This window comes from Scyliorhinus canicula, chromosome 16, assembly GCF_902713615.1.
Source record: "Scyliorhinus canicula chromosome 16, sScyCan1.1, whole genome shotgun sequence".
In the NCBI taxonomy this organism is placed as follows: domain Eukaryota; kingdom Metazoa; phylum Chordata; class Chondrichthyes; order Carcharhiniformes; family Scyliorhinidae; genus Scyliorhinus; species Scyliorhinus canicula.
In genome coordinates, this window is record NC_052161.1 from 29,055,365 (window position 1) to 29,072,799 (window position 17,435).

General features: G+C 48.2%; 1 protein-coding gene across 1 annotated transcript in view; it reads left to right on the forward strand.

Annotated features, from left to right (window-relative positions):
* Positions 1-17,435, forward strand: part of grk5l (G protein-coupled receptor kinase 5 like) — a 320,507-nt gene that overhangs the window by 236,044 nt on the left and 67,028 nt on the right. Inside the window, exon 5 of the mRNA XM_038821419.1 lies at positions 2,129-2,229. Within this exon, the coding sequence (XP_038677347.1) occupies positions 2,129-2,229 (101 nt within the window). The remainder of the gene's footprint in view (positions 1-2,128; positions 2,230-17,435) is intronic.

Genomic DNA, 17,435 nt, shown 5'->3' on the forward strand with positions numbered 1-17,435 from the left:
GTCAAGATATTCCCATTTTCAATTATGATATTAAAATGTATGGTATTAAAATTTCAGAAGATAATGGTTGAAGTTTATTTTATATGATAAACACTGGATTACAAAGGTTCAAAATCCTAGACCATTTATTTCCCCACCTCCACTTTTTAACCCCAGGCAGAAAGTTATCATAGAATTTACAGTGCAGAAGGAGGCCATTCGGCCCATCGAGTCTGCACCGGCTCTTGGAAAGAGCACCCTACCCAAGGTCAACACTTCCACCCTATCCCCATAATCCAGGAACCCTACCCAACACTTATGGCAATTTTGGACACTAAGGGCAAATTATCATGGCCAATCCACCTAACCTGCACATCTTTGGACGGAGGGAGGAAACCGGAGCACCCGGACAAAACCCACGCAGACACGTGGAGGATGTGCAGACTCCGCACAGACAGTGACCCAAGCCGGAATCGAACCTGGGACCCTGGAGTTGTGAAGCAATTGTGCTAACCACTATGCTACCGTGCTGCCCAAAGTTGGTGGGCTGCTCGACCTCAAGCAATAGTCAGAGTCTTACGGCTGGATTCCCTGGTTTCCAGCTGCATCTTTACTGGTGGCACGCCATTCACTGGCACATTGAAGCCACCCGTGCCACCGGGATACCCGCAAGCAGGGATGAGCTGCCCGTGGGAACAGAAAATCCAAACGGTCAGAGGATTCCGGCCATGGTCCATTTTAACAGCCAGCTGCACCTAATTAATGTCGTGTTGGCTAGCTGCCTGCCTGAAACGAGAATCCAAAGGCAACTTGCAGGCAAAGGCCTATGAAGATTGGGTGACCCATATACCAACAGCAGTTAGCTATCTTGCAGATTGGTGCATATTGCGAGCATTTGATGCAGTGATGGGCAGCCTAGGCTGGTGAGTTGTCCCGTGAGTGACCTTCCTTCACCTCAGTGGGCTGCAAGATTCAAATCAGGTCTGTTCACTAACCATAACTCCATAAATAAGGTTAAAAACATGCTAAATATTTCAAAACAAGACATATAAAATGCTTAATTATTTATATATTAATAGAACTATCACCAACTTCAAAGGAAATATTTACACTTTGGATGAAGGCTCTCACAGTCAGTGTTGTGTGCTATCACCGTGCACCTCACTTCACGTCCTTACTTTAAGTGCGTATCACTTCAGTCATACCAGTAGAAAAAAATTACACAGACGGACACCAGCAGAATGTGGCAACCCTGACTGTGGGCAAAGGTCAACACAATGCCTTGTGGGCACTCAGACGCCTGATGGGCTGCATGTGGTCCCCGGGCCTCAGGTTAGGCACCACTGGTTTTATGGGTCAGAATGTTGGTGGGGATCCCCATTGTGGGAGCTGTCTAAACTCCTACCCCCAGCCACCAAAAAATAAACTTTTGTCGATCAGGAGTGTCCGTCGTGGAAACTCCCTCAGCAGAGCATGACATTTTATTTCAGGTCCACTTGACAACATAGGACCACAATTTATTTTTGCAAGGGCTCCCAGCTGAGTCAGGCAAGTGATTCCACTCCGCAGAAAAAGTAGCATTAACAAGTTGAGGGCTGGTAAAAGGGTGATGAGCACCATTCTGATTTTAACTCCATTCCGCTGCCTTCTGCTGGGTGAAGAGGGGGGAGTTAAAATTCCCCTTTCTATTTCTATAACAGCAGTGATTCATTACTGGCAGAATGGACATTAGTGAGAAAATGATCGTACTTAATGGGGCCCATTACCAGCAGGTAAATCAAATGAAGACATCGGCTATAAAGCCATTACCCATTGGAAAATCAATCGCATTATTCATCGTAAAAGAAAATAATTAATGAGGAAATGTGTACCACTGATCTCGGTTGAAATTATGATTTTATATTTCACTGGCACTTATACTATAATATAACTTCAAATAGGAAAACTTTTCAAAAATGTAATTAACAAAGGACTGACTGGATCTCTGTGCAATAATGTTCCTGAGGTTTCGAGTGTGTAATTTATGATGTGTAAAGGTAAAGAGCTTACAATGTTTACTTTCAATGTCTAGCATTTGTCTGCAGATTGAACAAAGCCCATTTGTGACCTTAAATTAATTTTCCATGGTTAAAACCCTATGTGTTTTCAGTCCCCAGGATATATACGAGAAGTCAGCGAGGATATTGTCCAGCAATGTAAAGAAAAACTTGAAATGAATGCGTGCAAAGAACTCTTCTGTAGCTGTGTGAAGTAAGTGAAAAAACACAAATGTGATTCGCCAGGGAGTCGTTTCTGCCCTCGGTTTAACCAAAGTATCAGTTGCTGCAGTCTCATAATTTGAAAGATGACGACGTTTACATTTCTCCTGCTATTTAGTTTTCACTTATTATTGCCATAAGTAGATCCTTCCTTCTGTGTGACATCCTCTGGAATGCTACAGTGGGTTTCATGCATTACTCATTTTGATTAATGAATCATCCCTCAAGTCCAAATCTGATTTTTCTTTCAAGAAGCAAAGTTAAAGCAGCCCTAATGTGAAGTATGCTCACCAGTTATTACTTGTTATCTTTGTTGTACAGTTAGAGCAAACACAGTGTCTTTCTTTAAACAGACTGAGCAAATCGTATGACCAACTCAGCACGTAAAAGCATGTTGTTCCAATCTTCATTGCAATATCATCGACAGTGTCGCAATCATTAGGTTTATTGTACCTAGTTCATTTATACAGCATCTTTAACACAAAAGGGCCTCAAAATATGTCACAGAGGAGAAACAGATGTTGAGTAATAGAATGGTCAGGAGATGATCGAAAGCATGGGTTAGACGGAAGGGTGTAATCTTCCATTTCCTGTGGTTGACACTTGGAGGAAATCTTATACAAGGACACTGGGTGGATGGTTTACTGTGTTCCTGCCCCGTGCTGGAGGTGGATTATCAAAGGTGGCAACTAGCCACCGAGCAGCGGCAGCTAGCCGATTTAAATAATCACGTGCCTAATTGTAGGCAGATTGAAGGCTCGGCGGGTGCTTGAAGGCTGCTTGCCAATGGCCGGATGGGGGAACCGCTGAGGCTTCTTTCAGTTTCTCAACCTCATCTGGAGGTGCAGGGATCATTGGACCACAGCTGCGGCCACACGTTCCTCTTGGGACGCCCCCTCTCCCCTCCACAGGGGTGGCCTGACAGCTTTGGCCACATTTCAATTTTAAAAAGAGACCCTCGTAGTTCTCATCCTTCAGTGGCAGCGCCCATCTCTGCAAATGGGGCTGGATTGGCCATGCAAAATTTCCTTTCGTGATCGAAAAGGTTAGGTGGGGTTACTGGGATAGGGTGGAGGTGTGGGGTGCTCTTTCCAAGGGTCGGTGCAGACTCGATGGGTCAAATGGCCTCCTGCACTGTAAATTCTATGTCTATTTCTCGGATGGCTTTCCAAGGCTGCCGACCCTCTCATTGGGTCTGGAGCCTCTAGAACCTGGCGCTATCACGGAGGTGGTCATTTTGGGGGCCTGAGTAGTGTACCAGCAGGAGCAGGGCCAAAGCCCGGAAATGGTCCCAACAAGTGATTATTTTTAAAGGCTGCAGTATTCCACCTGAAGTTTCAGGAACCCTTTTAAGGAGAGAAGTAGCTAGCAGTCTAGGTGGTGGTGAGAATACAGGATTTGAGATACATTCTAGCTTGAAGCAGCGTGCTGATACCTAGTGTTATTAGAAGATAAATCACATGGCTAAGGAGTCATTTATTGCCAACTGCATTCTGCCAAAGACAATGATGGAAAATTTTAAGTTTAACGTTCAGAAATCTAGGTTTTTCATTTGTGTTTTCAATCAAACTGAAACTCAACAAGAATTTTTAATTTCCAATTTCCTTTTTGAAAGTTTACTTTGGCACAAAATTACACATTTGGCTCCACATCGTGCCAAGAGTGTAATTGTATCAAGACTAACTGTGTCATAGTAGGCAATTCTGAAAAGTTTGCTCCAAAACTTGTATTTTGAAACCTTTGTCTACCGTTTTCAGGTTCTACTGTATTTTTGAGCTCTTTTTGGAAAAGTGGCAGTTAAGTCATGTATTAAGATGGAGTTTAATCCGGACAAATGTGAGGTAATGCATTTTGGAAGGTCTAATACAGGTAGGGAATATACAGTGAATGGTAGAACCCTCAAGAGTATTGACAGTCAAAGAGATCTTGTTGTACAGATCCACAGGTCACTGAAAAGGGCAACACAGGTGGAGAACGTAGTCAAGAAGGCATACGGCATGCTTGCCTTCATTGGCCGGGGCATTGAGTATAAAAATTGGCAAGTCATGTTGCATTTGCATAGAACCTTAGTTAGGCCACACTTGGAGTATAGTGTTCAATTCTGGTCGCCACTCTACCAGAAGGATGTGGAGGCTTTAGAGAGGGTACAGAAGAGATTTACCAGGATATTGCCTGGTATGGAGGGTATTAGCTATGAGGAGCGGTTGAATAAACTTGGTTTGTTCTCACTGGAACGAAAGAGGTTGAGGGGCGACCTGATAGAGGTCTACAAAATTATGAGGGGCATAGACAGAGTGGATAGTCAGAGACTTTTTCCCAGGTTAGTGGGGTCAATTATTAGGGAACATAGGTTTAAGGCGCGAGGGGCAAGGTTTAGAGGAGATGTACGAGGTAAGTTTTTTAAACAGAGGGTAGTGGGTGCCTGGAACTCGCTGCCGGAGGAGGTGGTGGAAACAGGGACGATAGTGACGTTTAAGGGGCATGTTGACAAATACATGAATAGGATGGGAATAGAGGGATACGGACCCCAGAAGTGTACAAGATTTTAGTTTAGATGGGCAGCATGGTCGGCGAAGGCTTGGCGGACCGAGGGCCTGTTCCTGTGCTGTACTTTTCTTTGTTCTTTGTATTAAGGACACGTATTGTTGGATATTGTTATAAAATGCCTGCAAATATTAGCTAAAGTACATCTGTCCAGTACTATCTGTTAGCGCTCCATTTATTGTGCAATGTTTTCTGATTCACTATTTCCCACTGTGTATATGGTAAGACACAATTTTAGGCAGACATTAATCAACTTTCGTAAGGATGAGATAAACTAAAATCCTTTCTATTTTCTTTGTGAATATATGTTCTGCTGGATGGTAATGTGGAATGCAATTCGCAGAAGACACCATTATACTTTCAGTCTTAGTCATTTTTCACTGTTACATCACATGATATTTCATCTTCATTCCTTGTCTTTTTCTCATCGCCATTCCTTGTCTTTTTCTCATCACAGGTGCCTAGTAATTCTGTGAAGTATTTAGAAATGTTCCTGCCCTTTTAAAAGTGGAAAACTCCAGTCTTTCTGATAGTCTGGTTGTTTTAGTTATCAGCACTTGTCTGCCTTTCCTGATTTTTAACCTCCATTTTCTGAGGATGGTGACATACGGTCACATGAATTAGGAGCAGGGGTAGGCCCTTGAGCCTGTTCTGCCATTTAATAAGACCACCAATGATCTAATTTTAGCCTCAATTTCACATTCCTGCCTACCCCTGATAACCTTTCACCCCCTTACTTATCAAGAATCTATATACACCTGCCTTAAAGATATTCAGAGACTCTGGGCAGGATTCTCCCATACCCGGCGGGGCGGGAGGTTCCCGGCGGGACGGAGTGGCGTGAACCACTCCAGCGTCGGCCCGCCCCAAAGGTGCGGAATCCTCCGCACCTTCAGGGCTGGGCCGGCACCGGAGTGGTTTGCTCCCCGCCGGCCAGCGTAGAAGGCCATGCCAGCCAGGGCCGAAGGGACGCCGCCGGCCGGTGCGGGTCCGCACGTGTGCGGGAGCGTCAGCGACTGCTGATGTCAACCCCGCGCATGCGCAGGGGGGGGGTTCACCTACGCGTCGGCCATCGCGGAGGCTGACACAGCCGATGCATAGGGAAAGAGTCCCCCCCCGCCGCCCCCCTCCCCCCCAGGACCCCGGAGCCTGCCCGCGCCGCCAGGTCCCGCTGGTAAGGGACCAAGTCTAATTTACACCGGCGGGACTGGCAAAGAACCAGCGGGACTTCGGCCCATTGTGGGCTGGAGAATCGCCGGGGGGGGGGGGGGGGGGGCGCTGTGAGCGGCCGCCGACCGGCGTGGCGCTATTCCCGCCCCCGCCGAATCTCCGGTGCCGGAGAATTCGCTGGCCGGCGGGGGCGGAATTCACGCCGCCCCCCGGCGATTCTCCGATTCGACGGAGATGTGGTCTCACCAATGTCCTGTAAAACTGGAGCATATCCTCCTTACTCTTGTATTTAATTCCCTTTGCAATAAACAGTAACATTCTGTTAGTTTTGCTAATTACTTGCTGCACCTGCATACGAGCCTTTTTCTATTCATGCGGCAGGACACCCAGATTCCTCTGCATGTCAATGCTTTGCAATCTTTCCCCATTTGGATAATAAGCTTTCTTATTCTTCTTGCCAAAATGGATAATCTCACATTCATCCACATTATACTCCATTTAACAGATATTTACCCACTCACCTAACCTATCTGTATCCTTTTGTAGCCTTCTTAGTCCTCTTCGCAACTTGCTTTCCAAATCTTTGTGCTATCAGCAAATTTAGCAGCCATACATCGGTCTCTTCATCCAAATCATCGATATAAATTGTAAAGTGTTCAGGGTCGGCAGATTGGCCACGCTAAATTGCCCCTTAATTGGAAAAAAATAATTGGGTACTTTAAATTTGAAAAAGAATTGTAAAGAGTTGAGGCCTCAGCACTGGCCCCTTGGCACACCACCTGTCAAATCCTGCTAACCAGAAAATGAAACATTTATGCCCAACTGTAAGGGTCTTTCCTGGTGATTTCTTTATTTTCCCTTTCTTTATTTTTGCTGTTATCATTTTGATCCTCAGTGGATATATAGATCTTCATGTCGAGCAGAGGAAATGCGAAACTCAAAAGTTACAGCACTTTGCTTGCTTTCGCACAGCAGAACTTGGATGTTTCAGCACCCGGGAGATTGGTGGGACTCGGATCAATTGGTTGGCTGATGGCCAATGAATTGGCCGGTAACGGCTGATGATTGGGATGATTGTCAGAGAGCCAGGGAAGAGACACTTGGAGGTCTGAATGCTGAGACACAAGGACCTGCTTTCTCTCTCTCTCTCTTTCTCTCTCTTTCTCACTCTTTCTCACTCTTTCTCACTCTTTCTCTCTCTTTCACTCTCTTTCACTCTCTTTTTCTCTCTCTTTTTCTCTCTCTCCCTCTCTTTCTCTCTCTCTCTCTCAAGAAGACATCTCGACCTGAAAGCTTAAAGTATAGGAAGGTGTGCTAGAAACAACCATCGGAAATAAAGATTCTTTATCTTTTACTTTTATTTTACCACCTCTTCTCTCCTCTTGTCGGTCTTGTGTGTGTGCAGAATGCAAGTTTAAGTAGGGGGTTAGGAATTGAATAATAATTAACCTGTTGCAATTGCTAAATATTTAATTATAGTTATTGTTACTAATAAACATAATTGTGTTTATATTTACAAACCTGGTGACTGTATTTATTGCGCAGCTAAGGGCCAAAGGTCTCGGGCGGAATTCTCCGCAAAGGCCGACGCCGTCGTGAAACCCGGAGTGTTTCACAACGGCATCGGAGGCCGCTCCTCGCCCCTTATTCTCACCCCCCCAGGGGGCTAGGAGCGGCATTCCATAAATCTCGGCCGCCGGGCCTTGACACTGGCGTCAAAGCGCAGCGCGCCAAGAATGACGTGCCTGGCAGCTCCTAATGACATCAGCCGCGCATGCACAGGTTGCCGTCTTCCCCTCCGCTGCCCCGCAAGTCATGGCGGCTTGAACTTGCGGGGCGGCGGAGGGGGAAGAGTGCGTCTCTTGGAGACGCCGGCCCGACGATCGGTGGGCACCGATCGCGGGCCAGTCCCCTCCCGAGCACGGCCGTGATGCACGCTCCCCTCTCCGCCCCCCACAGGCCCCATACTCACCTTTTGCGCTGTGTTCATGCCAGCAGCGACCAGGTGTGGTTGCCGCCGCCGTGAACAGATCGGGAACGGCAGGCCGCTAGGCCCATCCGGGGGTGGCTGGGAGAATCGCGGGGGGTGCCAGAGCGGCCCTCCCGTGATTCCCCCACCCGGAGTGGGAGCGGAGAATCGCGATCCTCAGGTGTATTTCTAAGAAGTATTTATTCATTTCAACTGTGTTGCGACTGTGGGCCAAGTGTTACTGGAATTGACCGTGCACTAGCCAGGGAGTCGTAACATAATTCTCTGACTGGAATGCAGTTCTATTGTTGGCAGCATTTCTCCAGTACCTCACTCAAATGCCCATTCATCATGTATGAATGGAAGTAGTCAATGCAGGACATTCCATTGGGTGAATATTGCCAAACTCCGTCCTACCTTTTCCTTCGCATTTGAAATTAACTAGATATGACAGTTATTGATGATAATATTGCTTTTCAGAGTCGCCAGGTATCAAATGATACCACCACAAGGCTTTACCGGATATCGATCAAAGACCAAACAACCAGTTAGTCAGTTCCAGTTCAAAATAGTTTATTTACACACAAGGATTACTTCGACATGCAACATAAAACACTACAAGGTTAAACTGCACCTAACAACTACAATAACCTATACTTAACTTCAGGGCAACCGGCTCTTTGCAGATGAACAAGGCCTTTATTCGGATCTTACGTGGCTGGGTAGAATAAGTGGCTTCGTTTCTCCTGGGCTCATCCGTCTGATAGCAATTGTTGGTCTTGAACTTGTCTTCTGGTCGTAATGCTACACTTGGTTTTAGGCGTAGGCCGAGGCCAAGAGAGACCGAACACATGGCTGTGTCTCTTCTTATCCCTCTGGGGCAGTCCTTAGCTTTGGACCCAATAGTTCGACAGGCTTAGATCACTGCCTTCGATTTTGGCCAATAAAGCGGCCGGTGCCTTGATGGCTGGGCGTGTCCTGAGCGGTCATTGACCTTGGCTGTTTGGGCTTTCTTAGCAAAGGGAATGGCGCCGGTTGGTCTGCATCTGTATCGGTTACCTGAGTACAGTCCTTTTGTTCTGGGGAAATGGGCCATTAGAATGCAAACGAGCGGGGGTTTCGATCGCGTCTAGCTATCTGGGTTGCAAATACACACACAAGCTCTGAGTCTGTCTGAGTCCTGGGTTGGCCATAATTCCCATGGTCCTTTGCAGGTGGCCATCTGAAATGGCTACAGAGGCCAGGCACAAAGGAACAATGGGGAGGTGACTTGGGAGGGGGGGGGGGGGGGGGGGGGGGGGGGGGGGGGGGGGGGGGGCTCCAATGCGCAAAGGGCACCCATCAAATGATGTGCCATCCCTGCCTAGGCCATTCCATTTTAGGGCATAGGCAGAGTCAAATATGGGCAGTTGGCTTGCTAACAAGCTCAATTGTCCATTCATTATTTTTAACATTGGCAGGTGGGCTACCGATTTCAGCCTCCACCCATCTACCATATTATGGGGACCAGTTCAGGCGGTGGGCAAGAAGGCTTGACCACCTCTTATTTAACATGCCCCCTCCACTGTAAAATCCAGCCCTAAGGTTGCCTCCACTCAAATACAAAGACCAGTTTTGCCATTTCTACCACAGGCCTAAATGAAATAAGTTAACTTAGATCAATGGGACCGGGAGTTCAACTTAATGCATTTCTGATGTTATGAACTTGAAAGGCTAAATGCTGAGAGTTTGCAATTAATACGAAAACTGGCGGTGTGATTGCTGATGAGGAAGAAGCTGTAGACTGGGAAGATAGCAATGGGACTGGTCTGGTGGGCAGAACAGTTGGCAAATGAAGTTGAACCTGAAGAAGAGGGAGATAGTGCATTTCGAGAAAGAAATGCACAATAATTAGAATTCTGATAGGTGTGGAGGAACAGAAGGTCCTTGGAGTGCATGTCTACAAATCCCAGAAGGCTGTAGGACAAGTAAATAATGGGGACAAGAAGACTTATCAAATACTTCCTTTTATTAACCAAAGAACAGCGAGGTTATTCTGGAACTGTATAAAGCATTAGTTACATCGCAACTTCACAGTTCTGGGGCTCAATTCAGCGATCCCTTTGCACCCGGCATGGATTCATCCGGTGCCTAGGACTCACCGGCCACCGCAAACTTGAACCAATCATGACGGCGCCTGAGTGGGGTCTCAAAGGCTATTGGAGACGCCGAGAGGTTGGGGACAGGGCAGGATGGTACCCTGGCACTCCACCTTGAACCAGGGCAATCTGACACTGCCAGCCTGGCACTGCCAGTGTGCCCAGGTGCCAGGTTGGCACTGCCAGTGGTCAGGCCCGGGAGGGAAGGAGAGTGCTTGCCGGGTAGAGTGGGGTGAGGGGAGGCCGTTCCCTGGGCCTCCCCAAGGCTGGGAGGGTGAGGGAGGGTTGTCAAAAGAGGGGAGGGGCCTGAAAGAGGGGAGGGGGGGAGATCAGGGCTGTCAGACAAAATGGCTGCCCGATCTGCGAGGCGCCAACAGGAAATACCTCTTTGTGCAGCCTCGGTGGGGAGAAACTCCCAAGCCAAAAATCAGCAAAGTGCCGCTGGATAATGGGGTGTTTCACTGTGCTGCAGCAGCCAATAAACACCCCGTGAAATGTGCCGTTCAGCGGACATTAACTCAAGTCCGCTGAATCAGGCCTTTAGTCACTGTATTACAGGCAATCGAATATTACTGTATAATATATATATTGCCTCATTGTATGATCATACTAGAGAAGGTACAGAAGAGATTTACAAGGATGTTCATAGATAGAATTTTACAGTACAGAAGGAGGCCATTCGGCCCATCAAGTCTGCACCGGCTCTTGGAAAGAGCACCCTACCCAAGCCCATACCTCCACCCCATCCCCATAACCCAGCAACCCCACCCAACACTAAGGGCAATTTGGACCCTGAGGGCAATTTAGCCTGGCCAATTCACCTAACCTGCACATCTTTGGACTGTGGGAGGAAACCGGAGCACCCGGAGGAAACCCACGCACACACGGGGAGAATGTGCAGACTCCACACAGACAGTGACCCAAGCCGGGATTCGAACCTGGGACCCTGGAGCTGTGAAGCATTTGTGCTAACCACTATGCTACCGTGCTGCCCACGTGTTGCCTGGAATGGAGAATTTTAGCTACGATGAAAGATTGTAAAGGCTGCTGTGGCTTTCTGTGCAACAAAGGAGGCTGAGGGACGATTTAATATCGGTGTATAAAATTATGAGGGGTCTAAATAAAGTGGTTAGGAAGGATAGATTTCTATTCTATTCAATAAGCAGGAGGTGTAGATTTTAAGTAATTGTTGAAAGGATTCATTGGGAATTAGGGAGGAGGTTCATTTTACCCAGAGGTTGATGGGAGATCTGGAAGTCACTGCCTGAAAGAGTAGCAGAGGCAGACGCTGGCCCAGATATTCGCTGAGTCGAGAAACCTCTAAAAATAATGGGTGCAACCCAATTCTCGGATTCTCAGTTCCATTCCAATTTCCAGCAGTTTTTGCCAGCATGGAATTAGGATGCTAGTAACCCGTCCACATGCAGCATTCCTTGCCAGTTCTGTTAGTGATAGAATATAGAATTTACAGTGCAGAAAGAGGCCATTTGGCCCATCAAGTCTGCACCGGCTCTTGGAAAGAGTATGCCACTTAAGCCCTCCAATCCACCCCCAAAACCGGCATTTGCATACATTTAAATGTGATTAGCGAGTTGGACACAATATGCTCCGACCTTCCGTGATGCTCCGCTCCTCTCAGGCAGAAGTCACGTAGGCGTGAATTACTACAAGTATTTACAGATGTGCTTGAAGGCCATGCCTGCAGAGGGATAGCAGGAGGCTTAAAAAACACTGAAACACCATTGAAAACTGTCGGGCTTGCTGGGGATGGCTGTCCGTGCGGGGGGCAGTAGAGGATTGAAAGGGGGCTTACAGGATAGCCCCCCACCACCACTAAATCTGGTGTAAAACACCTGGGTGCATAATTAATGGCTTCGGAGCCAGAAGATTTGGTCTGTTTTCCCGCCATCCTCCGCAGTGGGATACGCAACGTTACTGCCACGGTACATTTTCTCAAAATGGGAGAATTGCACCCCAGATTTTCGCTGCAAGGGTCCGATTACATCTTCACCGGAGTGAAGCCAGAGAAACCCACTGCGAGCAGACAAGACATTGAAATTCCATCTTCATAAATCTCCAACCTCTATTCCTTCAGTGGACCAAAAGGGGAAATCCACAAGCCGACAATGTTTCAAGCCTTCAATTTGATACAGCAAGTATGGCAGCAACTCTTTGTTACAGCACAAGGTCAAAACCTTTTTTTAAAAACAGATCCTTCTTCACGTAGTTGACAGGTGAAAAAAGAGGGAACCATCCTATCACCTCTCCCCTGTCCATAACAAAATAAATACAGGCATTGAAAGCCACATGGAAGAAAGATCAGGCAAGAGAAATGTCAATCCAACAAAACCCATACTCTCCTTCAAGCTATGTAAACATTGCTTGCTGAACTTTTTTTTTTATAAATGTTTTTTATTGGGTTTTTGAACAAGGTATAATTACCGTATGTACACGGAATAAGAAACATATATATATATACACACATATCTAGAAGAGAAAGGCACACCCCAACATACCAAGGAGAAGGAAATGGTACATAATTTTAAAAATATAATAAAATATGAAATAGAATAACTGGTAGGTGGCGGGGAGATAATTACAGTGTGCGATACTTGGTTGTGTTTCGTGTTGTTGTCACCTGCTTGTCCCGGACGGATCTCGCTGCCGTCCCGTGCTCACCTCCGCTTCTGCTGCTCCTCCCGTCCTCCGCCTTTATTTTCCTCGTTCCCCGCTCCTGGAGATGTCATGAACGTTTTGGTATCCCGTGCCTTCCTTCCGGCTCCCATTTCCCTGCCTCCCCACCCCCAACCCGCTGGTTCTCCTCTCTTGTTCCCCCCCCCCCCCCCCCCCCCCCCCCCCCCCCCTCCACGGTTCGCCTTTCTTTCCTCAGGTTTAGCTGTCTCTTTCCCCCCCCCCCCCCCCCCCCCATGGTTTAGCTTTCTTTCCTCAGGTTTAGCCGTTTGTGTGCCCCCCCCCCTCCCCCTGTCTATCTCTCCCTTTCATGCCTTGGCTACCTTCCCCTGATTCTTGACTAATTTCCCCTGATTCTTGGCTACCTGGCTATTCTTCCTCTTGTTCGTTGGCCACAAACAGGTCCCGGAACATTCGCTTGAATGGCTCCCACGTTCTGTGGAAGCCTTCGTCTGACCCTCGGATGGCGAATTTGATTTTCTCCATGTGGAGAAATTCCGAGAGGTCGGACAGCCAGTCTGCAGCTCTGGGCGGTGCTGCTGACCGCCAGCCAAACAGGATTCTACGGCGGGCGATCAGGGAGGCAAAGGCAAGGGCGTCCGCCCTCCTCCCCAGGAATAGATCTGGCTGGCCTGAAACCCCGAAGACTGCCACTATCGGGCATGGCTCACCGCCACCACTTTGGACATAGCCTCGAAGAAGGCTGTCCAGTGCTCCACAAGTCTGGGGCAAGACCAGAACATGTGGGCATCGTTGGCCGGGCCTCCTTGGCACCGTTCACATCTGTCCGCCACCTCCGGGAAGAACCTACTCATACGGGTTCTTGTTAAGTGGGCTCTATGTACCACTTTTAGTTGCGTCAGGCTGAGCCTTGCGCACGTGGAGGTGGAGTTGACCCTATGCAGTGCTTCTGGAGCGAAGCACTGCATAGGGTCAACTCCACCTCCACGTGCGCAAGGCTCAGCCTGACGCAACTAAAAGTGGTACATAGAGCCCACTTAACAAGAACCCGTATGAGTAGGTTCTTCCCGGAGGTGGAAGACAGATGTGAACGGTGCCAAAGAGGCCCGGCCAACCACGCCCACATGTTCTGGTCTTGCCCCAGACTCGTGGAGTACTGGACAGCCTTCTTCGAGGTAATGTCCAAAGTGGTGGGAGTGAGGGTGGAGCCATGCCCGATAGTGGCGGTCTTCGGGGTTTCAGAACAGCCAGATCTATTCCTGGGGAGGAGGGCGGACGCCCTTGCCTTTGCCTCCCTGATCGCCCGCCGTAGAATCCTGTTTGGCTGGCGGTCAGCAGCACCGCCCAGAGCTGCGGACTGGCTGTCCGACCTCTCGGAATCTCTCCAAATGGAGAAAATCAAATTTGCCATCCGAGGGTCGGACGACGGCTTCCACAGAACGTGGGAGCCATTCATGCAACTGTTCCGGGACCTATTTGTGGCCAATGTACAAGAGGAAGAATAGTCGGGGGAAGGTAGCGGGAGGGGGGGGGGGGGGCTACAGGTTCGGTACGGGGGTTCGATGGCTAGCTAAGGCCCAAAACCAAACTAAATAAACATGTTGAGGGGGGGGGGGGGGGGGGGGGGGCGGGCGCAGTTACTACTACGAAGATGCTTACCTGTAAATATGTATGTTAATTTTTGCGTGTTTGTTTGTTGTTTTTTTTTTTTTGTTCTTTTTCTCTCCTAACAATTTGTAATTTGTTCAATATAAAATATGAAAACTGAATAAAAACATTTATAAAAAAAAAAAAGTGGGCTCTATGTACCACTTTTAGCTGCGTCAGGCTGAGCCTTGCGCACGTGGCGATGGAGTTGACCCTATGCAGTGCTTCGCTCCAGAGTCCCTACCCTATCTCAATCCCCAGGTCCTCCTCCCATTTCTTTCTTGTTATGTCCAGTACGGTGTCGGCCCTTTCTGTCAGTCGATCGTACATGTCACTACAGTTTCCCTTGTCTAGTATGCTTGCGTCCAGTAACTCTTCCAGTAGTGTCTGTCGTGGTGGTTGTAGGTACGTCCTTGTCTCCTTTCGTAGGAAGTTTTTAAGCTGCAGATACCTTAGCTTGTTCCCCCTGGCTAGCCGTAATTTCTCTGTCAGTTCGTCCAGTGTTGCGATCCTGCCGTCCGTGTATAGGTCCCTGACTGTCAGTGTCCCTCCGTCCTGCCCCCACCTTTTGAAGGTGGCGTCAGTCAGTGCTGGTGTGAACCTATGGTTGTTGCAGATGGGAGCTTTGTCTGACATTTTGGTCAGGCCAAATTGCTGCCGCAGTTGGTTCCAGGATTGGAGGGTGGCTACCACCACCGGGCTGCTGGAATGTTTTTTGGGTGGAGATGGGAGTGCTGCCGTGGCGAGGGCCCGGAGAGAGGTCCCCATGCAGGAGGCCTCCTCCACGCGCACCCACTCGGCCTCTGGCTCCTCGATCCATCTCCTTATTCGCTCGGCTGTTGCCGCCCAGTGGTAGAATTGTAGGTTCCGCACGCACCCACTCGGCCTCTGGCTCCTTGATCCATCTCCTTATTCGCTCGGCTATTGCCGCCCAGTGGTAGAATTGTAGATTCGGGAGGGCTAGCCCCACCCCTGGATTTTGATTTTTGTCGGACTTTCTTTGGGATCCTAGCATTTTTACCCCCCCCCCCCCCCCCCCACCCATACGAACGCCATGATTAGTTTGACCAGCGCTTTGAAAAAGGCCTTGGGGATGTAGATTGGGATGGATCTAAATAGGAAGAGGAACCTGGGCAGTACGTTCATTTTGATCGTCTGGACTCTCCCCGCGAGAGAGAATGGGAGTGTGTTCCATCTTTGCAGGTCCTTTTTTACTTCCTCCGTCAGACTGGTGAGGTTCCATTTGTGGATCCCTTTCCAGTCATGGGCTATTTGGATCCCCAGGTAGCGGAATTTGTGTCATGTTGAGTTTGTAGCCCGAGAAGGCTCCAAACTCTTTCAGGAGCGCAATGATCCCATCCATGCTGCTCTGTGGGTCCGAAATGTAGAGGAGCAGGTCATCTGCATAGAGTGAGACTGTGCTCTCTGCCTCCCCTTCGGATCCCCCTCCAGCTTTTTGCTGCCCTGAGCGCGATTGCTCGTGGTTCGATCGCTAGGGCGAACAGCAGCGGGGACAGTGGGCATCCTTGTCTGGTGCCTCTGTGCAGCTGGAAGTATTGGGAGTTGGTATTGTTGGTCCGTACGCTCGCCATGGGAGCGTTGTATAGGAGCTTTACCAAGGTGGTGAAGCCTGTTCCAAGCCCGAACCGCTCCAGTACCTCTATGAGGTATTTCCATTCGATGCTTGTTGAACTTGACAGGTTAATCATTCTTGGAACTCGCTCAGACATTCATAAGGAGGCCACCTGGCTAGTGTACCAACAGAAGCAAACGCCTGTTTTTCTATATGGCCATGCAATGTAACACAGCTGCAGGGGAGAGTACAACTTTGTTTGATGTGGTTTCTCAATGCCTGCTTATTTACACAATATTAAGAGGTCTGAAGTGGATAATGTAGATTTTTGAGATTGTTACTGTGAATGGCTGTGGTTAATTGACACTTAAGTTATAAACTGAGCATATTTTTCAAAGTATCTTTCTGTAGCCTTTACTTATGTTGTCAGTTTTAGGGTAGGCAGGGGCTTCCTTAGCAGAGACAGGTTTGGAGGGGTGAGAACTTCCCCGACTTGAAAGACTTATCTCCTTGATGAAATTCCAGCCGTTTAATTACATTGGGGGAAAAGACTTGGTTGTTCACTTGAGGCACCATAGTCTACAGGGCTAGGGACCAAGAGCTGAAAGGTAGAATAAGACAGGAAAGCCTTTTTGCAGCTGGCCGAGGCCTGAATGGCCTCATTGTGTGCTGTCTATCTTTGCGTTTCTGTGAAAGCTGTGGTTAGAGTGTGATGGACTGGTCATAGAAGAAAGGGTTGCAGGAAGGAGCTGATGAATTTATATAATTCATGGGAGAAGGCCCCTTCATGGTTACAGGTGGAACGTCTCCTCTAAGGGAGCCTGAAACCCTTTCCCAGAAACTGTGTAACTGAAGTCATGCTGCCATAGTCGAGTGTCATTTCTCTCAATAGGGTCAGTGATTTTTAGTCGCGACAAGAAAATAGCTTCTCCTCCCTGTTCCAAGTTTATTACTGCAAACACTCTGGGCTTGGCCAACAAATGACATCATTTTCAGAGATTTATGGGATGTCAGACGGCCCGGGATCACTTAATGACACATCTCCAATATCAGGAAAGGTGTTGTATCTGCTGGGTCATCAGTTAAAATCCCAAGCCCATGTGAAAAGTAGTTAAGCATTAAAACCCACACTCAGTTGGCAAAAGGCAAAAGTATATATTATGTTTTAAATATTTCCATTTGTTCTAGTGATTTAAAAGCGGTACTTCACATTTCCATTTACCATCATTTCTAATTATGGTGGGCCTTAAATAACAACTGTACTCATGTCATAGGGAAATGAACAGCTTTTTTACAGGCTTAATACCAATCCATAGCTAATCACTCTCCCATGGTAAATTGTACAGACAAGGGGGGGGGGGGGGGGGGGATATTTTCCGTGCAACCTGCCACCGCGTTTTTTGCCATTGGCCAGCGGTGCGATCTCCTGGTCCTGCCGTGGTCAACGTGGTTTCCTGTTGAAAGCACCCCATGATACTGGGAAATCCACCGCATGGGTGCCCAAT